The 23,292-nt window shown below is 38.1% G+C and overlaps 1 protein-coding gene across 8 annotated transcripts in view; it reads right to left on the reverse strand.

Annotated features, from left to right (window-relative positions):
- PPEF1 (protein phosphatase with EF-hand domain 1) overlaps nt 1–23,292 on the reverse strand; it is a 139,822-nt gene that overhangs the window by 46,346 nt on the left and 70,184 nt on the right. For 6 of the 8 annotated variants that reach the window (XM_061136304.1, XM_061136302.1, XM_061136303.1 and 3 more), the window contains 3 exons: nt 18,327–18,487; nt 11,579–11,693; nt 6,367–6,413 (listed from right to left, as the gene is read on the reverse strand). In XM_061136304.1, the coding sequence (XP_060992287.1) occupies nt 6,367–6,413; nt 11,579–11,693; nt 18,327–18,487 (323 nt within the window). The remainder of the gene's footprint in view (nt 1–6,366; nt 6,414–11,578; nt 11,694–18,326; nt 18,488–23,292) is intronic. The other 2 variants (XM_061136308.1, XM_061136307.1) reach the window with 2 other exon arrangements.

Here is a 23,292-nt window from a genome sequence, read left to right on the forward strand (position 1 = left end):
CTGATACACAACAAACCATCTATGTTATGGTGATACAATTGACAAATATAGAAAACCCAGGGTAAACTACAACTCTGCACACAGCATCAGATGACCTTCAGGGGGGAAAGGAGCAGACCACAATTAACTAACTTGAGTAGAGATAAACAGTCCTATTTCCCACTGATATATTTTACATAAGACATCTAGAAGTAACTGCAATTTTTTTGAACATTTTCCCAAAGCACATCAAATAATCTCTGGACCTCAACTCCACATTATTTTACTTTTTATTTTGTTTGCAAACTCTATTTAGAGGTCTGTTCCGATTGTAACATACTGCCTTAATTTTAAAGGGAAAATAATTGACTGCTGTGGCAGTAGGAAGAATATCAGCAACAGAGAAAAAAGAAAATATTTAATGACCTTCACAGCTGGCAAATTTGGGTCATAAGGGGTGGGATAGAGGATGGTGGGGAAGAGAGAAAGAAAAGGAAAACAAGGCTGTGTAGCTCCCACGGACAGCACCAGTATGACACCCACAGGGATGAGAAGTAATTAGCTTCTCTCTGTCCATGCGCACCTCTCTTTCAACTGCAGGAGGTCTCCACCTACAGCATCAATTTAACAAACTAACTTGCCAATACTTAGTCTAAAATTTCCAGCTTTCTATTCAATGAGGAAAAATGTCTTGTAATTTTACCAAGGCTACAGTTCTGAATGAAGAATTCCAAATTGGTTACTTCAATTAAGCAAGAGTGGCTGATTAAAATTAACCTTTTCAGGAAATAAAGTCTAAAAATAGGACCTAACTAATGCCAGTGGAAACTGACAGATTTTATTTTCTTGGGCTCCAAAATCACTATGGATGGTGACTGTAGCCATGAAATTAAAAGACACTTACCCCTTGGAAGAAAAGCTATGACAAATCTAGACAGCATATTAAAAAGCAGAGACATCACTTTGCTGACAAAGGTTGGTATAGTCAAAGCTATGGTTTTTCCAGTAGTCATGTACAGATGTGAGAGCTGGATCATAAAGAAGGCTGAATGCCAAAGAATTGATGCTTTCGAATTGTGGTGCTGGAGAAGACTCTTGAGAGTTCCCTGAACTGCAAGAAGATCAAACCAGTCAATCCTAAAGGAAATCAACCCTGAATATTCATTAGAAGGATATATATACTAAAGCTCCAATACTATGGCCACCTGATGGGAAGAGCTGACTCACTGCTAAAGACCCTGAAGCTAGCAAAGACTGAGGGCAGGAGGAGAAGGGGGTGACAGAGGATGAGATGGTTGGATGGCATCACTGACTCGATGGAGATGACTTTGAGCAAACTCCAGGAGTTAGTGAAGGACAAGGAAGCCTGGTGTGCTGCAGTCCACGGGGTTGCAAAGAGTCAGACACGACTTAGCGACTGAACAACAACTAATGCCATGTAAATCTGTTCACTTGATGATATCCAAAGCCATATAAAGTTGAGATGCTCTTTTAAGTAAAGGTGTGTCATGGTTAATCATATGGCATTCAGAGGAATTCCTTACAAACCTAGATGGGATTGTGAGCTGAAACTGTCTAGCTTAGTCTTAAGGTGCTAAATGATACAATTTGTAAGGATAATCAAATACTAAAGAAACTAAAAATGTCAAAACAACAAAAATGATCACTTGTACAAATTCCATCATTTATTGGAGCACACCACAAAAAGGGTGTGGGACTAATCTTTTCTGATTCTTCAAAACTTTCCTTCATGATTAGGCAAAATTACTAAATTACTAAAACTCTTTGAAGGGACTGTCTTAATGTCACCTCATCCAGGAAGTCTCCCAAGACAGGTGCCCCTCCAATGTGCTCTGTTGGAATCTCGCATACCCCATTTATAACATGTCCTACCCTGAACTATCTTGTCTTTTTATTGGTTGACCTACATAGGTATCTAATAAATATATGTGAAACAAATGACATTTATACTCATCTTTGTATCTCCCCACAGTTTTTACACAGGGCTTTGAACCCTGCACGGACTAGATAAAAGTTTACTGAATGAATAAATGAGTGGACAGATGCACTTCTGCATATGATCAGTTGTAACAAATAGAAGTCTTAAACTGAACCAGTCATTTGGATGAAAAGAGTAATATGGCAAGGCATCTCAGGGACCCTACATTGTAACTCTCCCTCTCAGGCTTTGCCCTGGGTTGGCCGTGGGCCAGCCCCAGCCCTGCAGCCTACTCACTCCATACTACAAAAAAGAAATGATGAGGGAGAAATTGTCTAGCAAAACACCAACTGAAAGATGAATTACAATTATGCCTTAATTCAAAGCCTGAGTTTTTCCTGGTTTCTCTTTTAGGTTGATGGAAAGGAAAAAGTTAGAGCACAGTATAAGCTTTGGCCACTTACAGCTTAAAAAATCTCCCACGGGATGTAGTTTGCTATTCCCTAAAATTCAAGTTCAACCAGAACCTGAACAACATAAACCAATTTTAATTAATAATAATAAAGTACTTTTAATAAATTAAATAATAAGTTAAATAAGGATGAGTTAAAGCCTGGTCACTAGCTGCTTCTAGAAAGAAGAGAGTGAGCCCATGGCTTACAGTGAGGTGGCTTAATCCTGTGTGCTCCCATGAATGAACCAGAGGAGAGTATCACATGCAGGCATTACCTATCACTGGGATTTAACACATTGCTGATGCACTGAGTAACAAGAACCAGTCACCATCACAGAAACTCTACCTTTTCCTGAAGCAATCAAGTGACTGCTTGCTGTAATCCCAGTGCAGGCAAGCTCTGTATCTGATGCCAAGAGAGAAACCCATCACTCTCCACCTCTCTCCTCAATTTTAAGGTGTTCTTCCTTTCCTCCTCACATCTGCTTTCCTGGTCCATTACTCTTCCCTCACCTAATCTTTCTTTTCTTCATGCTCTCTCATCTTCTTGTACCTAAGAGCCAACAACACTCCTCATACTGCAGCACTGCTGAAATGAATTTTCCAGATCAATGAAGTTTATTCCTTTAAAAGCTAAAATACATTTTTAAATTACTTAACCATTCTGGCTAAGAGTTCTGGAAATGGGCCATTTGGTCTCTTTACTTCTTAATAGAGTGTACACCATAGAAACTCAAACTTTCTTGACCATGCAGGTTCATCAATCTAAGCATCCCCTCAGGCACATCCCCTCAGGAGAGCTCAGGATGGAGCTCTCCCCAACACACACAGCCCCATAACACTAAATGTTACTGCTTCATTTCTACCTCATTTTGATAGTTTTAGATCTCTTTGTACTGTCAGGAAGAATTTTACTTTTCATCGTTCTATCTCACTTTTTCTTTCCCCTCTCACTCCCTAATCTGTGGCAGCGTAGGTAACCAGACAGGCAAACTTACAGGAATAATGTGTCAGATAAGGTTTTACAGATATATGGTCATTGGGCATTGAGTAAGGGCCTAGGGCTCATCCTGTGAGTAAAGTTCATTGGATTTCTGACAGTGATTTCAAGAGTTCAGAGACCCTTTTTACTTAATTCTGGACTTGGGACCGTAGGAATGATAATAAGATGGGAGTTTGTTCTTTGGATGGGTGGATATCACTGTCCTTTATATTTAGGTAGAAACATTGTACTCAGAACAGTTTCTGTTCATGGTTTTAGGCCCCACTCTACTTGTGTGATCTACCACCATTCCTCATTTAAACTTTGGATAAAAAGTAAGACAGAAAAGGCAAATTGCTGACTGTCACAAGTTACAGATTATCATACAGCATAGTTTTCTGAGATGTGTCTGTGTCCTGCCCATTCCTTCCTTGGCCTCTAACTTAGCACACTCCTTATCCACAAGCTAAGTGTCTCACCATCTTCGCAAGGCCACCAGGTCACTCTCCCTTCTCAGACACCATTAATTGCATCATCTTTTCAGTTTCTTAAGATGGAAGCCTGCTGTTATCAATGGCTCTTCCCTTAGTTGTCTTTTTTAAACCAGGTAATTTCAAGCTTCTGGTGCATGCAGTTTATTCCATGTCCAAGATACATTTCATCTGCTCCTCATTCAAATCTGTTAAAATTCTAACTCATGGCTCGACTTTCCAAATATCTTCTTTCCAAACATCCCTCTCACCTCCCTCTACTCAAATCTATCCCAAATAACAGAACTTTACTCTTTCATCACTGGGCTCTCAATCTCTACTTCCTGAACACCATCATTGGTAAACTCTCGAAATATTTCTTGTTTTCATGTGAATGCTATAATTTCACCTTAAGTCCTTTTTATAGTACTTCTTACCACCCACCTCCTCCTGTTCAGTCTTTACATTAGCACTTTCCAGTTTTATATATTCCATTTAGTTTTGCCAATGGAATTAAAGAAACATTCTCTTCTCGTGTCTGTCTACTCCAGAGTCCCTTCCCTGATCACACCTTAGTATCTTCAACTACCTCTTGAGAAATTTTCTTTTCTAATTGCCTAGGAAGTCACTTTTCCCATTTAATTTACTCAACTGTTTTCCCTTTTCTGTATTTCCCCAAACCTCCAGAGAAATATAATTATCAGATTTTCTGCTGTGGTTATTACCCACATGCCTCCAGCCCTCCTCCGTCCTCAGACTGTAACTGTCAAAAATAACAAGACTGCACTTCTGACATTTATATGGTGCTATGCATAGATTTAAAACAAATCCCATTCCTCAAACTGTGTAAATGAACTCCCTTCTGCCTTCAACTCATTCAGCAAGACATCCCTCTGGAAATCTGGGCCTCCCTTAGGAATGGTGCTGGACTCCTGACTCCTGCAGGCCTCTGGAAGGAAAGGAACCATTCCTCCCCAGGATGGAGACCTCGGGGTCAGGAGTCGGAGAGAGTTCACATGCTCCATAGGGCCACCAACAGACCAACACTTTGCCAGCCTTGGATAAAAGCCTCTCGTCCTTCTAGGCCCATGAGCTCTGACTAAACTTCCTCCTCTGATCTTTATCTCTCAGGCCTGTGGCCACCTCACTCACCACATCTGCTCTTCATGTGCTTGATCTCCTCATCTCCAATATTCTCTTTCATTCACTTCAACCACTGACATTCTGGATTCCACCTTGGACCCACTTATCTCCTAGGACTACATCCCTTGCAACTTCTCAACCATCCTACTTCCTGGGTCTTCACCCCAGTAAGCCTGCTCCCTGACAAATATATATACACACACATGGGCTTCCCAGGTGGCACAGTGGCAAAGAATCTGCTTGCCAATGCAGGAGATGCAAGAGACTCAGGTTCAATCCCTGGGTCAGGAAGATCCCCTGGAGTAGGAAATGGCAACCCACTCTAGTATTCTTGCCTGGAAAATTCCTTGGACAGAGGAGCCTGGCTAGCTATAGTTCATGGGGTCACCAAGAGTCAGACACGACTGAGCGACTGAACACACACACACATATACACACACATGTATATACGTAAACATATATATATGAGTCACTTTCCTGTACACCTGAAATGAAAACAATATTGTAAACCAACTGTATTTCAATAATATTAAAAAACAAAAAAAGAATATTGCAGCCAAAAAAGGAATTAAGGGTCATGGAGGTCATGTGGCTTTATTCAAGCTCTCACAGTCCCCAAAGAGTAAAACTGATTTCCCATCATAATAATCAGAATATATTTTCTTTCAGGCCATTTGAAATACCTATGCTGTGGCCAATTATTCGACATGCTATCTTGTGGGGAAGACATTCTGACCAAAAAGAAAGACGAAGGGGATACCACTCTAAAGGTAAATTTAGATATTTAGATACCACTCTAAAGCAAATATTTAGGTTGCAACCGCTGGCTCAGAGAGAGAAACAAATCTGGTCAGAGACGTGCAGAAACTCCACGCCAGCCAAGCTGCTTTGCACCCTCTGTGCAGGCTTCCTCAAACACTCAAACGGAAAGGAGTCGCAGCACTGCAGGAGCAGCTGAGCCCAGCAATGGTGAATCAGGGTGGAGAAGAGAGCAGTCTGGAACTTTCTATGGGGGACCCCTTTCATGCACAATTAGCGCGCACTGGAGCAGAAGACTGCTGTGGCCTGCTCACTTCTGAACAAAGTAACAATAAAATAAAAAACTGCTCCCCTCTCCATCCTGTGTCGTCTACACATTTACAAAGTAATAAAGAACATAAATACCATCAGGCCCAAATCCTAAAGGATCTACAGATAATAATAACATTAAACAGACACTCAAATCTTTAATTCTTTTTGTGAGGAAGAAAACAACAAAACTTTCAACTTCTTGAATAAAAACTGTCCTATTACATCTGTATTTGTATATATGCCTAATAAAACTAATACTGTTATCTGCTGTAGTCCTGCCTTCCCCCAACAAAAATGTAAATAAATATTTAGCAAAACAATAATTTACCTTATAGAAGATCAAAAAAAGGTCATCTAGCTTCCCATGCAAATCACCTGGAAATGAAATGAAAAATTCAGTATTCAGGAGGAAACAAGAAAATGCCCTTTGTACAAAAGAATTTAAAACCTGAAATACTGCTGATACATGCCAAGCATTAGGACATTGGGTTCTTACCCTATGATGATATTAATTCAACAGACGGTTTGTTTCCATAGCACCTTGTGGAAACTTCATCCCTTTTCTTATAGGGGGCAGCATCCAATGTCGTGATTTCCTATTCATTCCTGCCATTTATGCTGTGCTTTCAGGACTTCCCTGGTGGCTCAGACGGTAAAGCGTCTGCCTGCAATGTGGGAGACCCAGGTTCAGTCCCTGGGTCGGGAAAATCCTCTGGAGAAGGAAATGGCAACCCACTCCAGTACTCTTGCCTGGAAAATCCCATGGACGGAGGAGCCTGGTAGGCTACACTCCATAGGGTCGCAAAGAGTCGGACACGACTGAGCAACTTCATTTCACTTAGCTCACTCTATGCCAAGTGCCAGACTAAGGGTTTACATGAACTATCTTGCTCAATCCTAAAACCACTAGCCAAGTATGAATGTGAGAACTGGACTGCAAAGAAAGCTGACTGCCAAAGAATTGATGCTTTTGAACTGTGGTGTTGGAAAAGACTCTTGAGAGTCCCGTGGACTGCAAGGAGATCCAACCAGTGGAGATCCAACCAGTCAATCCTAAAAGAAATCAGCCCTGAATATTCATTGGAAGGACTGATGCTGAAGCTGAAACTCCAATATTTTGGCCACCTGATGCAAAGAACCAACTCATTGGAAAAGACCCTGATGCTGGAAAAGATTGAAGGCGGGAGGAGAAGGGAATGACAGAGGATGAGATGGTTGGATGGCATCACCAACTTGATGGACATGAGTTTGAGTAAGTTCTAGGAGATGGTGAAGGACAGGAAAGCCTGGCCTGCTGCAGTCCATAAGGTGGCGAAGAGTTGGACACGACTGAGCGACTGAACTGAACACCACTCTATGAGATGGGTATTGTTTTCACCATATTCATTTTACATATGAGGCTCAGAGTAGTTAAGCAACTTACAAAGCTGACAAACTACCAAGTAGCAGAGCTGGAATTCAAACTCAACTTTATCTCACTTCAAAACTATACTGTACTCTACTGCCTACACTAGGAGAATCTCTAAGAGAACAGCAATATTACTTGATTATCATTAAACCCCTAAATGCCTCCTATAGTACCTGCTTCATAGTAGGCATTCAATAATTAAGTTCAATTGCTAAATGCACAGCTTTTTAAAGCCATGTTTTCAAGAACATGCAGTAGAATCTGAAACTTAAAAATTGTGAGTAGATATTTGACATTCTCTTAATGAGACTATTAGCAAAAATAAAAATGAAAGCATTGCTTTATAAAACTCAAGAAATCATGTAAATATGTGAAGCTATTAATTCAAAAACAAGAGTAAATATGTGAATATTCAAAAGCCCTATTTGGATAACTATTTCTAGGTAAATATTTGTCTTTCATAAGCTCTGTCATAAATGTTTATTCCTTATATACAACTTAATTACCAAATGTAATTTAATTTAGGAATACTTTGCCCCAGTTTGCTTTAAAATGCTACAAACAAAATTAACCAAACATATACAAGAGATGAGTCCAATTATTATGGGAGTAACAAAATTAAAATACAACATCACCAGCACTTATTTATAAAATGACTACAATATTAATATTAAGCAAGGAGATCAAACCAGTCAATCTTAAAGGAAATCAATCCTGAATATTCATTGGAAGGACTGATACTAAAGCTGAAGTGCCAATACTTTGGCCACCTGATGCAAAGAGCTGACTCACTGGAAAAAACTCTGATGCTGGGAAAGGTTGAGAGTGGGAGGAGAAGGGGACGACAGAGGATGAGATGGTTGGATGGCATCACCGACTTTATGGACATGAGTTTGAGTAACCTCCGGGAGTTGGTGATGGACAGGGAGGCCTGGCGTGCTGCAGTCCCTGGGGTCGCAGAGCTGGACATGACTGAGCAATTGAACTGAACTCATTTACATATTGTCCAGGGCTGCTTTTGAGCTACTAGGGCAGAGCCAAGTAGTTGGGCACAGAGAGCACATGGTTTACAAAGCCAGAATGTTTATCATCCTGTTCCTTAAAGAAAAGCCTGTCAAGCCCTCATCTAGAACATCCCTCATAGTTAAAGTCACCCGCGTTAAAGATCCTGGCTAAAACATACTCATATGGCCAAAAGCAAGCACTTCATATGGGCTACTGTAGAAGAAAGTTCTGGAGAGCTGCTTTTGGCACCCTGATACTGTTTCTTTCTGGGTAACCTAGAAAAGGACCCACCACTTTGAGCTTCAGTCTTCTCATCAGCAAAGTGAGGGTAATACAAACTTCTCCACCCACCTCAGGGGGACATGGGGAGATGATGGACGCCAAGGTGCTCCACAGACCATGAAGAGCTACAGGAACGTCCAGAGGGGTTGCTGCTGTTGTTCTTAATGTTCAGTACTATGTGCTCTTGCCACTGGATCCTACAGAGACCCTGGAACTTTTCCATGGTCAGCAGGGCAAGGATAGCACTGGTCACTGGGAGATTTACCAGTCAGCAAAAGCCATTTCTGAAGCTTTCAGCAATATGGAAATCAAGAGATTCACTGGCTTCATTGTAACTTTAAGAGCTTTCAAAATTGTGTCAAATAGGAAAATGTAGTTTGGAAAAAATGTGACTTTTAAATTGTTTCCAATTTCATATTAGGAGCTTCAGAATAGGAGAGCAGCCTTAAAATGGGATTGCAGAGATGAGTGGTTCTTAGTTCAAGGCAGATCCCAAGGATCCCCAGTATCCCAGGACTCTGGGAGATAGTGAGGGACAGGGAAGCCTGACCTGCTGCAGTCCATGAGGTCACAAAGAGTCAGACACAACTTAGCTGCAGTCCATGGGGTCACAAAGAGTCGGACACGACTTAGCGACTGAACAACAACAAGAATATTAAGAGGATATTAATACTACTGCATACTTAAATCTCACTCCAAATCTAAGAAAATAAAAATGGAAGGACTTTACTTATTAGTTAAATATATATATTTTTAATTATTTTGTTTTCCCAATTCTCTTCAGGATGACTTGTCTTTCAAAGATTTGGGTAGTCAGAGTGTTGTAGCTAGCAAACTAATAAATGAATTGGTTTCAGCATATTAAGAGTTGAGGTTATAAAGATATAACCAACTTCTAGTTGGACAGCAAAAGATAACACTCAACGTATCATGTAAAAGCCACAAAAAGATATTTTCACTGCATATAAAAATATAAGTACATACATGGTTAACTTTTATAATATAAATGTAGACTAAAACACCTATATTTCATGCACATTAAGAATCATGCAACATGTTTAGATGTGCATGTAAAAAACTGCATCTAGAAATTAAAATAATGGTAAAGGTTCATCATAATTTCTCGCCCTTTCCTAATACTGTCTTAAACAGAGGATGGTTTTGAAAACATGACCCCAATTTTAAATGATGGCCAAATTTTTCTAGGTTCAATAGGGCTATTAAAGAGAGTTTAATGAAAATTCCTATGCTATGGGAATGTATGGGCCTGGCTTTTCCTTCTACCAATGGTGCTATGTGGAAAAAGTCTGGAAATATTAATAAATGCCCAAGATGTATCTTTTAAAAAATGAAACTGTCCCATCAATCCATTCCCTAATCTCTGTCTTGTCATGGAAAATGAAACACCAGTCAGAGTGGTGCATAATGGGACTGGGATAGCAGATGTGGGACTGCCTCTAACCTGGGATGCAAAAGATCTGATTTTTAATTCTGACTTTGCCACTAACCAGCTGAGTAAGCTGGGATGGAGAGAAGGGGACAAGTTATTACATAGAAATGCATGGAAGGAAATACCATTTCTGGGCCTCAATTTTATCCATAAGAACAAGGGATAGACCAGCTGACCTCTGTAAGAACCATTCAGTCCATACACTGTGTGATTCCAGAACTTACATGCCCTCTAATTAATTCATGTCTTCTTCCAAATCCTTTCATGCAAAGACATGTCTCTAATGGCAACTGGAGGTGTACTAGAAACATACAGGAGCAGATCAAAGTCTCTGTTTGGCTTATTATATTACACTCTGAGAGCAAATCTTGCCCTGGCTCCACAGGCTTCATTGGTTGGCCTGGCTTCCTGAGCCTCATAACTCCAAATTCTTTATCTCCATGGAAAGTAAGAGCCAATGAGGTCTTGAATAAAAGGTCCCCACTGCTGAGATGCGTCATCTGGTAGGCAAAGATGTGGTAGCCTGATTAGGTTGAAACTGAACCATTAAGGACTCTTCAAGAGCCTGAGTCCGGGCATGACATGGAGCGTATACTGCTACATCGTCTCTGTCACCACTATCAGATGCTAGAAATGGAAATGGTTTAATTAGATTGTCAAATCCATTCTACCTGCCAGAGTAAAAGAAACATGGGCTAAAAATTGATTTGGAAAATAACAATCACTGTGTTGTAACCTAAAGGCTTAATTAGAAGTTAAGAGAATTGCTGTTCCTTCCACACACTCCATTCTCAGGCAGTTGCAAGCATGCTGAGCACCAACTGTGTTGAATTTCAATGTGTACTGCTTCCTGAAGCAATATCCTGCCAGGCTGGCCTATATGATAACAAAATCTCAGCTCTTGTTATTTAGAAGAACAAGGAACAGATTTCTGGGACATTCCCACTCTTCTAAAAGCTGCAGAGACCAGCTGAAAAATCTCAAACAGCAGCCGAGGGAAGAGAAGAGGTTAATCTCCACCCCGCCGTGGGCTTTTCCCTTCCCAGCAGAAGTGGCATGCAGAGGCCCATCTAGAAAAAGCAACATGGAACAAAGATAATAAGAGCTAGATGGAGAGCAAAGAATGCTTATTCCACCCATGGGTAGTTTTCTGTATTAAAACGCTGCCTGCCTTTATAAAAAGCTAAGAGTTCTTTAATTTCTCACATAATTAATTCCTGCCAGCTGGTATGCAAAACAAAGACAAGATGGGGAACAGTATTATCATGATAGATAACTCTATATTAACACTTTTCCCTTAATACAGTCCAATTTACACAGTTTTCAAGTTAGGCCAATGATGTAGAACCAAGAGGCTCCTAAATATTAATTTGGCAACTCGGCTCTGAAACTTACCACAGATTGTTATCTCTTTGGATGGAGATGTGCTTGTATGAGTGAAATTTGGCATTTGCTGCAGGACTTTCTTGGTTTCAAACAGCACCTCTAAGACATAATAAGCATGAAGTATCTGTGAGGGTGAAGAGGAAATAGATATAATGAACTAGGAAGAAAGGCATGAGTGCATAGAAAGCAATGTATTATCCTGGCACAGTATCTGGCACATAATAAGTCCTCACTAGAGATTTGTAAGTTGAATGAACAAATCGTTCCTACCATGTCTATAGTCTCATGTTCTTAACTGACATCACCCATTCACAAAACATTTCTGATGAATCTTGGTCCTTAGAACCCAAGAGAAGTAACAGGGAAAAAAGGAGACTCCCCTGGCCTAAGAAATGTGCAGGCAAAAACATAAATAAAAAAGAAAAGAAAAGGAGGGAAAAGAGAGAAGGAGAAAGAAAGAGAGGGAGAGAAAGATTGTTCTAGAGGAGCTTCTTTGCATTTCTGTGCGACCTCCTGCCCCAGGGCTGGGAGCTAGGTGGGGGTGCTGGGTTAGGAGATCTCACAAGGCAACCAGACAAGCCTCAAGGGACTCCTAAGCCAGGTGTCCCTGCTGTGGCTCAAGTATTTGGTACACAGATGTGAGAGTACAGGCCAGCAGGCACATTTATATACAAGTTTGAGTATAAAACATACTGCAACGTCAAGTAAACAATTTCAATTATCTCCTGTAATGACTATTCATTCCTTGGTCTCCTCCAGTTACAGTGTTGATGACAGCATTGTTGTAGACAGATTTACTGGGTTTTCTCCTCCAGGCTTTTTGGCTTTTTATCATTCTCTTTTTTAATTATAAAATATTCCAAATACATAATCCAAAAAATGATGTAGCTGATACAAACTTAACAGATGCTAACACCACTTTACGGTCAGAAATGTTTGTACCTGTATTGTCCAATGCAGTAGAAACTGGTCACATGGGGCTACTGACCACTTGAAATGGGGCTAGTCAAAACTGAGACATAATATAAGCACAAAATACACACTGGATTTTAAAGATTTAGTATGAAAAAAAAGTAAAATGTCTCATTAAAAACTTTTAATATGATTACATATTAAAATGATAATTTTACACGTTTGAATAAATAAAACACATTATTAAAATTAATTTCACTTTTTTCTTTTCACTTTTATAATATTGACTACTGGTGGTTTAGTTGCTAAGTCATGTCTGACTTGCAACCCCATGGACTGTAGCCCGCCAGGCTCCTCTGTTCATGGGATTCTCCAGGCAAGAATACTGGAGTGGGTTGCCATTTCCTTCTCCAGGGGATCTTCCCGACCCAGGAATCAAACATGAGTCTCCTGCATTGCAGTCAGATTCTTTACCTACTGAGCTATGAGGGAAGCCTAATACTGACTACTAGAAGATTTTAAATATGTATGTGGATCACATTATATTTCTATTGGACAGCACTGACTGGTTTAGATTACTGGAGGCTAAGAGAGGTTGTTATCTACATACTGTTCAGGTGATGCTTTAGGTGAGCTTCCTAGATGGCTCAGTGGTAAAGAATCCGCCTGCTAAGCAGGAGATGCGGGGTGTGATTCCTGGGTTGGAAAGATCCCCTGGAGGAAGGCATGGCAACCCACTCCAGTATTCTTGCCTGGAGAATCCCATGGACAGAGGAGTCTGGCAGGCTACAGTCTACAGGGTCACAAAGAGCTGGACACAACTTAGGGACTAAATAACAACAACAATGCTTTCGGTATCGGATTTAGGGCAGATGGAACCCTTTGGAACAATCCTATCTCATGGTGTCCTGAAGTTTCCATTTCCAATTAAAATAATGAAATTATTTTCTAATCAAAAATATTAAGTTTGGAGAATTTTCATGATTAAATAATTTAAAACAACAACAACAGGAAGCAGGATTTGAAGCAACGTGAGAATTAGGAAGAAAGAAAAGGGCCCCTGGATGTTGATTAGTAGGGAGTAAGCCCTATTTCCTGCCTCCCCAAACCTAATGGATTGATAAGGATTTCCCCCACAAAATCATTTTAAACCTATTCAATGCATTTTAAATCTATTCAACTTGACAGGGTGAGTCAAATCTTGAATGTAACCTTTTCTTTAGCCACATTTTAAAGGAACAGGCAAAACACTTTGATAAAATGGTTTATTAATATATGAATTGGCATTTATTTAATTTACTGATTCCCAAAACTGGCTTCAGTGTTACCTTAGCTTGCCACTGTAGACTTTTTGGACCATGTGCAGCATTAATCAGAGTAAGTGCTGCCTGAAAAGGCAGTTGTTGTTTTTAAATTAACAAATATTCATTGAGGATATATTGCAACAACAGAAAATTCCTATTATGAAAATAGTTTTTCTGGGTCCTTTTAAATTGTCTAAAATCACGTTGGTTATGTTAGTCCCCACAGAGCCAGTGTACTTCTCTTTCAATAGCATTATAATTGTGTTTACAATTGCAATATTAAATACTACTCAAAAGAGTTAACTCATGTTGGTTTATATACTTATAAATATATTCAGATTAAATGACAACTCAAATAAAATATTCACATTCTTTTAAAGGCATTGAGAGAGGAAAATAGTACTTTTAAAGAATTTTCTTTTTTAAAAAGGAACTAGGGAATTCCCTGGTTGCCCAGTGCTTAGGACTCCATGCTTTCACTGCTGAGGGTGTGGGTTCAAGCTCTCGTTAGGGAACTAAGATCTCGCAAGCTGTGCAGCATGGCCAAAAAAAAAAGCAACTAGTTTTTAAACGGAAAAAGAAAAGTTCTTTGTAAAGTTGAAATACAAATTTAAACAGCAAAAAGAAGTGTAACAATGGAAAGTAATTCTCCTCCTTTGCCAGACATCAGTCCCCTTTCCCTATCCCAAGAAACAGCCACTGTTTTGAGTATCTTTCCAAAAAATATTCTATGTACTTGCAAGCCTATAAAAATCAATAACTACATATGAGTATGCAAACATATGTATAAGCACATAATTCCTTAAATAACATGTGGTATATTCACACAAAGGATTATTATTCAACCAAAAATAGGAATGAGGTACTGATACACACTACAGTATGAATGAACCTTGAAAACATTATGCCAAGAAGAAGCCACCAGGCACAAAAGGCTACATATAATATGATTCCATTTATACAAATGTCCAGATTAGGCAAATCTGTAGAGACAGAAAGTAAACTGGTAGTTGACAGGGGCTAGGGAGAAGGGAGAATGGGAAGTGACTGCTTAATGTGTACTAGGCTTTGTTTTGAGGATGATAAAAATGTTCTGGAATTAGACAATGGTGATGGTTGTACAACACTGGGAATATACTAAAAACCAATGAATCATACACTTCATTTAAATTGGTTTAAAAAATTGATTTTATGTTATGTGACTTTTATCTTAATTTTAAAAATTAAGATTATATATATATATATATAATGCTTATTAATTTTATTTAACAAATGGGAACACACTGTACACTATGTTGAATCTTTTCGTCTTCCCTTAACAACACAATCTTTTCATTTTTATAAAATCAAAACTGTCTTATCTTTTCAGAGCTCCTTGGATTTTTGTCTTATCTTTTATATCCTTGAGCATATTAAGCATACTTAAAGTCTGATCTGATAATGCCATTATCTAAAAACTCTATAGGTTTGTTTTGCACTGTTTGTGGTTCGCCTAAGTTTTCTTTTGTGAATCTTGCATCTTCCTATGCCTGGTTAACACTTGTATTAAGTTCTGGATATTGTATATGAAAACTTGAAGAAATAACTTGAAGCCTATTTTCTTACAGAGAGGATTTATATTTTCTTTTGACAGGTGGCTAGGAGCATTAGCTGTCCAGGATGATCTCAATTTTAGGAATTAGGTGATTGAAAATTTTGCTTCAGATCCTACAGAGCCAGTACTTTTACTCACTCTTACTCCTAGGGTATGCCCTTAAGGTCAAAGTGATGGTTTCAGGGTGATGTCAGAAAATAATGGAGTTCCAAGATCCCATCCCCCTGCAGAAACACTGAAAAATCAAGCCAAAAAAATAGATCAAACAAACAAACCAGTCAGATCCAACTTCATCAGAGCTCTGAAAAATAGTCAAAGCTCACAGCAACCAAGGAAATGCTGAATCAAGAAAGAGGCAACTTAAATATAGCTCAGTGGATCTCCTGGTGGCTCAGACGGTAAACAATCTGCCTGCAATGCAGGAGTCCCAGGTTCAACCCCTGGGTCAGGAAGATCCTCTGAAGAAGAGAATGGCTGCCTACCCACTCCAGTATTCTCGCCTGGAGAATTCCATGGACAGAGGTACAGTCCATCAGGTTGCAAAGAGACACAACTGAGAAACTAACACACTAAGCAGAAAGTAAAGGCTATGACAGATTTGTAAACAGTCAGGCTAAGTGGTAAAGGAGTGTATCAACACAGAGCCAGTCTGCAGAGATTAGATTTTTCTTCCTTCCCTTCTTTCTTTTCCCCTTTCCTCCTTCCTTCCTTCCTCTGGCCTTTATCTCTTTCTTTCTTTCTTAATGGCTCTTGGTGTTCAAGGAAATCTTTATCAAAACACTAAGTGAACACAGGCTAAAAGAAAAGAAATTTCAGGGGATTTCCCTGGTGGTCCAGTGGTTAAGACTCCACACTTCCACTTCAGGGGCACAGGTTCAATCACTGGACAGGGAACTAAGATCCTACAATGCTGCATGGTATGGCCAAAAAAATAAAAATTTTAATAAAAGTAATAATAAATAAAACTAAAAAAGAAAAGAAAGTTCAGATACCTCTCACACAACTATACCTAAGAGACATCTACAGAATACTCCACCCAACAACAGCAGACTACACATCTTTACAAGGGCACATGGAACATTCTCCAGGAAAGACCAGATGTTAGGCCACAAAATAAGCCTCAATACATTCTAAAAAACTGAAATCACACAAAGTATCTTCTCTGACCACAATGGAATGAAACTAGAAATCAGTAACCGAAGGAAAACTGGAAAATTCACAAATACGTGGAAATTAAACAACGTACTTTTAAACAACTGATGGGTCAAAGAAGAAATCACAAGGGAAATGAGAAAATACTTTGAGATCAACAAAAATGAAAACAAAACATACCAAAACTTATGGGATACAGTGAAAACAATGCTTAGCAAGAAATGTATGGCTGTAAATGCCTACAAAAACAAAGAAAAATCTCAAATGAAAGCCTAACTTAATGCTTAAGGAGCTAGAAAAAGAAGAGCAAATTAAACTGAAAGCCAGCAGAAGAACTAGAGTGCAGATAATTAAATAGAGAACCAAAAAATAAAAGAGACAATCAACAAAACCAAAAGTTGGTTCTTTGACAAGAGCTACAAAGTTGAGAAAATTTTACCTAGACTGGCCAAGAAAAAACAGAGAAAAAGCAAATAACTATAATCAGAAATGAAAATGGGGACATTACCACTGACCTAAAAGAAATAAAAAGAATTAGAAGAGAATATTATGAACAATTGCATACTAACAAATTAGATAACTTAAAAAGATGAAAGGGACAAATTCCTGGAAACACACAAATTATCAAGACTTACTCAAGAAGAAATATAACATCTGAACACATCTAGAACAAGCAGAGATTGAATCAGTAATCACAAAGTGCAAGACCCAAGAGCTTCACTAGTCAACTCTACAAAACATTTAAAGAAGTAACACCAATCCTTCTCAAACTCTTCTAAAATACAGAAGAGTAGGAAGCAATTCCTGACTCACTCCATGAGGTCAGTATTATCTTGATATCAAAGCCAGATAAAGACACCACAGGAAAAGAAAATACAAACTAATATCCCTTACGAATAAAATGTAAAAATCCTCAACAAAACACTAGCAAACCAAATCCAACAGAATTTTTAAAGAATTACATACGATGACCAAGTGGGGTTTATTCCAGGAATATAAGGGTGGTTCAACATAAGAAAACTAATCAGTGTAATACACAGCATTACTAGAATGAAGGGGGGAGAAACACACAATCATCTCCACTCATGCAGAAAAAGCATTTGACAAATTCCAACACCTTTTCATGATAAAGCCACTCAGAAGACTAGGAATAGAAGGAAACTTCCTCAACTTGATAAGCAGCATTTATTAAAACAAACAAACAAACATAGAGAATATTAGCCAGCCATTAAAATAAAGGAGTACTGAAACATACCGTGCCATGAACGAACCTTAAAAACATTATGCTAAGGGAAAGCAGCCACATACAAAAGGAAACAATATATAATTACATCTGTACGAAACATTCAGAATAGAAAAACCCATAGAGACGGAAAGTAGAACAGTGATTGCCTGGAGTAGAGGAGGAGGGAATGGTAATGGGTATGGCACTTCTTTGGGAGGTGAAGAAAATGTTCTGGAATTGGATATTAGTGATTGTTGCACAATCTTGTGAGTGTACTAAAAAGCACTGAATCCTACACTTTAAAATGGTGAATTTTATAGTATGTGAATTACAACTCAGAAACTAAGAACAAGGAAATACTGAGAGCCTATAGCCAGAAAGGAGGTTTTGATGCACCTTAAGAAACTTCTATTTAATGGGTTAAACAAAGCAGAGGGTAGCGCTCACTTAATGTGAAGTTTTTTCCCCAAGGGAATGCATTTCTGCTGTAGTGTTTTCATCCATTCAATAGATAGCTATTGAACACATGTTATGTACAAGAATCAGGACAGTATGTGTGCTCCCACTTGCCTGTTGTTGCTTGAAGGCCTCAATAAGTAAATCAATGTCAGTAAAAGTGAGAGGAAATTGCAGCCGAGGACCACAGTAGGAGTCTGGGACTTCTATCAACCCCAAATAGTCTTGTCTATCCTTGTCCTGGATGCTGCTACCAAAAAGGCGAGTTACTAATCCTGGAAATGGAAAGACAGGAAAGTGGGGAAAAAAATCAACATTCCCATACTTAAAATACAATTGATACCTTCTTGAATACCTAGCCCATGTAAAGCACTGTGTTAAATGTTACAAATACCAAGATATCCCACATATAACCATGAGGAATGACTTGTTCTGAGATCAGTAGGTATATTCACATGAATCATCATTATTCCTTCCTGGGTGGACATTTTACCAAAGCAGTGAGTTCATTAGTGGGGAGGAGAGGGTGGCACACAGAGAAAACTGATCAATCAAGGTATTTTGATGCTCTGAAGGGCTTTCCAAGTGCATCAGTGGTAAAGAATCTGTCTTCCAATGCAGAAGATTCAGGTTCTATCCCTGGTCTGGGTACATCCCCTGGAGAAGGAAATGGCAAGCAACCCACTCCAGTATTCCTGCCTACGAAATCTCATGGACAGAGGAGTCTGCTGGGCTGAAGACAATGGATCGCAAAGAGGTGGACATGAGTGAGTGAGTGAGCACAGCACAGCTCTAGTTCTACCTTTTTTGTGTGTGTGTGCACACTAATGTCTTAGAGTTTTACAAGTAAGGCCGAAGATGCACTGTATTTTATTCAAACATTTGTAATTCTTCAGGATCCACAGAAAATTAAATGGTAACATTCAACGCTTTCCTGTTAAATGCTTCAAATTTTACTTAGCTGTAACTGATTTGTTTCTCTCATCACGTAAAAACCAATTTTCTGACATGATTTTTCTTTCTTCTTGGTAACAAAGGAGATAAAGTTAGATGACCAACCACAGGCAGAAATTCCCAAAGGGCCTCTCTCTGGCAGAGAAATTTCTGTGTAACAGATTACCTGCACTGCTCATTTCAGTAGGTGCTGAAACCCAGGATCTCTTTCTTGCTAGACTGCCTATGAAACAAGAAGAGAAATCTGGCCAATTCAGGTGGAGAAAGATGAAAAGGGATATGGTAGACTGATTGCAAAAGTATCCCCCATTCTCCACCCCAACCTCTAGTCATGCTCTTTTTAATATAACTCCGCAGCCACCCGCACTCAGAGCCTCTTTCTCCAGCCCTTGAAGCTGGGTTGGGCTTGGGATTTGAGCTGCACTGAAGAATGTGGTGGAAATGTTATGTTATGTATCAGGTCTAAGCCAAAGCCTCAGGGCGCCTAGTATGCTTCCGTGAAAGTATGCCATTCCCACACATTCAGGCTAGTCTACTGAACGCTCCAAGATCATGCAGCACAGAGCTGAGTCATCCTAGCCAAGAACACCTAGATCAGTCACCAGCCAGCAGACCTGTAAACACATGAGTGAACTCCAGCCAAGACCTGAAAAACTCTCAAATCAAGTCTGCCAAGAACTGTAGAAGTGCTCAACTAATCTGTAGACTTGTGAGCAGAAAGAAATGTTTATTACAGGCTACTGAGTTATCGTGGTTGTTTAATACAGAGTATTATTGAGGTAACAGATAAGTGACACAGAAGATGATAACAATACTCTTCAATTCATTAACAATGAATTGCTACTAAGCTCATTAATAAGAAGCTCTCTATAGGCTTGGAAGGTATGATATCAGCAGATATAGATAGAAAACACCACTTTTCGTGATTCAGTTAGAATGAGAGATTGCAATAAAAAACTAAATGAAATTTCCTTCTACGGTCATTATATTTGGTAATTTTAAAATGCTTTCTAAATTATTGTGTACCCCAATATTTTTTGGTGGCAGTTGATGATGCTTTATAAGAAATTAAATTTAGGAGTAACAATATCTGTCTTCAGTGAGATACAGCAGAGGCTATTTTTCTCATTTGGATACAGTTTTAAATTTGAAAAAATTAAACGATTTTATTTTATGTTTGAAAACTAGAAATGCAGAGCATCTTCATAAATTTTATCTCAGGTTCATTTTGTAGGCAGAAAAGCCAAAATATTCTAGCTATCTTAATGATCATTTCTACTTGGTAGTCTTTCTTAGAATTGCATTTTACTCAAAAAAAAAAAAACCCTTTCCTCTTCTTAATTCTACATACTGAAAAACTAAGCTCTTCTTGGGAAAACACAATAAACAAACAAAACCAAAAACAACCCCGTAGTTTCACTATATCTATTATTTTAAAACTAACTAGCTGAGTAATCCCAACTGGTGAGGTATAAACAAGAAGTGACGTTCTTTTCCCAATCACTGCCTTCACCAGTGTTCTGTCAAATTTCCCTTTCTCATATAAACATATAAATCAGCTAAGTGACACATCATGTCAATGCCATCAGTTCTGGTTATTAAAACTCAGACATATTATTTAAGGCCATAATAAAAATATTGTTTTTCTTCTTTAAAAGAAATCCAATTTGGCCCTTCCTTTCATGCATCTGATGATCCTCGTTTCTTTTAAGTTCGGTGATAAATATATGAAAAAGCACCATTTCCCTAAACCAATTCTTAATCCAAACTGCTCAAATTAAAATATCAGTAAACATCAAGTCATAATCCTTCTGCGGTTTTTTATCCACATAAAAAAGAATAACATAGATTCTCTTCCCAAAATGGGTAGCTAATGTGGGTCAATACATGAAAACAATCAAAAGCTTTAACATTTCTAATTTAAGTACTATCCTTCTGGGCTATAACTATTGTAACCAGTAATAATAATCTAATGAATGCTAGCAGCATAAGAATATTTGTGAAACATATAATTAGAATTAATCCTTACCTATTTTGTTTACAATTCTATCAATGTGAATCTACAGTAATTAAATACAATAAAATCCTGAATTACAACAGAATGATGCCTTTATAAGTTGTTCTAAAGAAAATACCTCACAAATACCCCCTACACACAATCTTTTCTTTTACCCAGTACAGACTCAAAATCTGGACAGGAAAAAATCTAAAGCCCATAATTTAAAAAAAAAAAAAAAAAAACCCACACAATTTCTGCCTCTACCACCCACATGTCACTTTGAAAACAAGCTCCAGACATTGCTGGAAAAAGAAAATCACCAACTGAATCGTGTTTATAGTTACTTCATTTCTGAATTATGAATCTGGATTAAAACCTTGAGTGTCCATGCAATAAGTTAAATAGATGTTAAAATGACATTTTAAAAAATTCAATACCTGTTCTTGATTTTTTAAAAAACTCAGACAACTAGGAATGAAAGGCTACCTCCTTAATATATTTTAAATGCCTACTTTCACTGTTTCATTTTAACAGTGTTCTGCTATCTCCAGCAAATACAATAAACCATGAAGCAAAAATAAGAGCAGTGACTATTGGAAAGCAAGGTACAAAAATAAAGCTACTTGTGACCGTGTGATTCAATATCTAAACATCTAAACTCAAAGAAATCAATTGAAAAACTTCCAGAATTGATAGGAGAATTAAAATAATACAGAGGTTAATCTCAGTGGTTTGAACCACAGCTCCACTACTTATAAGATGAGTAACTTTGTGAGACTACCTTTCTAAGACTTAGTATTATAAAGACAGATGATAATAATATTAATTCCACTGGTTTGTCATGAAAATTAAATGAAATGATATATCTGAAGCACTTGAAGACATGGCACATGATATTTACTAAATATCAGTAATAATAAAAATTATTGAATGTTACTGTAAATAGTAACAGTACAAAATAAACAGAAACCAAAATCTTTATTAAATACTACTAATAATCATTAGGGTGAGATAGTGGGGAAAATATCTTATCCATGACAGCAACAAAAAATATAAAATACCTGGCTTGATAGGACATTTTGATTGATCTGGGAAGCAGAAAGAGAAGTCAAAATAACACTTCCACTCACTCCATCCCACTCCCCACTTCCACCAGCCTCCGTTTAAACCGCTGCTATTAACATGTATAGGCTTTCTGCCTGTGGGAGGAGACTGATGTGAAAAAGCAGCCTGGGGAATGGATGTGTAGAGTCTCCCCATCAAGTCCTATGGATTAGTTTTGAGCAAGCAGTAGGACATGCAGATCACCTCTCACCTCTGGAACACTTAGAATATCTCAGGGTACTAGGTGGCTCAAAGTTAAATCTGGCCATTAATCTGGCCCTCGTATCTGGAAATGTTAAAGTGACCTTGTGGTCCCTAAATATATCCTGCTTAGGGGTTGCAGCACTTCCACCAAACAGGCCTAGGTACGTTTGGGACAGTCCAAAGGGCCAAAAGAAAGCAACCTACAGTAATGTACGGTATGGTGACTCTAGTCAGCAATATTCTACTGCATATTAAAAAGTGCTAAGAGAGTGTATTTTAAAAGTTCTCACCATACACACACAAAATTGTAACCGTCTTTGATGCATGTATCATTAAATAACTAACACTGTGGTAATCATTTTGCAATATATGCATATATTAAATCATCATACTTTACACCTTAAACGTATGTAAGATTATGTGTTAATTATATTTTAATAAAGCTGGAAAAAAATTATAAGTGAAATTAATATATATCAATAACCTGTAAATTTCCTTTTCTGATACATATAATAACTAAATCAGTATAATTCTAGGACTATATAACAGAGAGATGTATAAGATAACAGACAATCCAGAAATATATCCTATTACACATTTTTAAATGAATATATTGAACATTATAAAAGAGGCACTTCAAATCACAATGAAAAGATACATTATGAAATAAATGTGGGAAAAATTAGGCAAACTACTTGGAAATTTTCTTTGCAGTTGTGTTTTTTTAATTATTCTCAACTACTAGGCATCAAAATTTCCTTTTTAGTTTAATTGTCAAAAATTCAAAATTTATGAAATGTTAACATTTTATTTATTTTT

Source organism: Dama dama, chromosome X, assembly GCF_033118175.1.
Source record: "Dama dama isolate Ldn47 chromosome X, ASM3311817v1, whole genome shotgun sequence".
Classification (NCBI taxonomy): domain Eukaryota; kingdom Metazoa; phylum Chordata; class Mammalia; order Artiodactyla; family Cervidae; genus Dama; species Dama dama.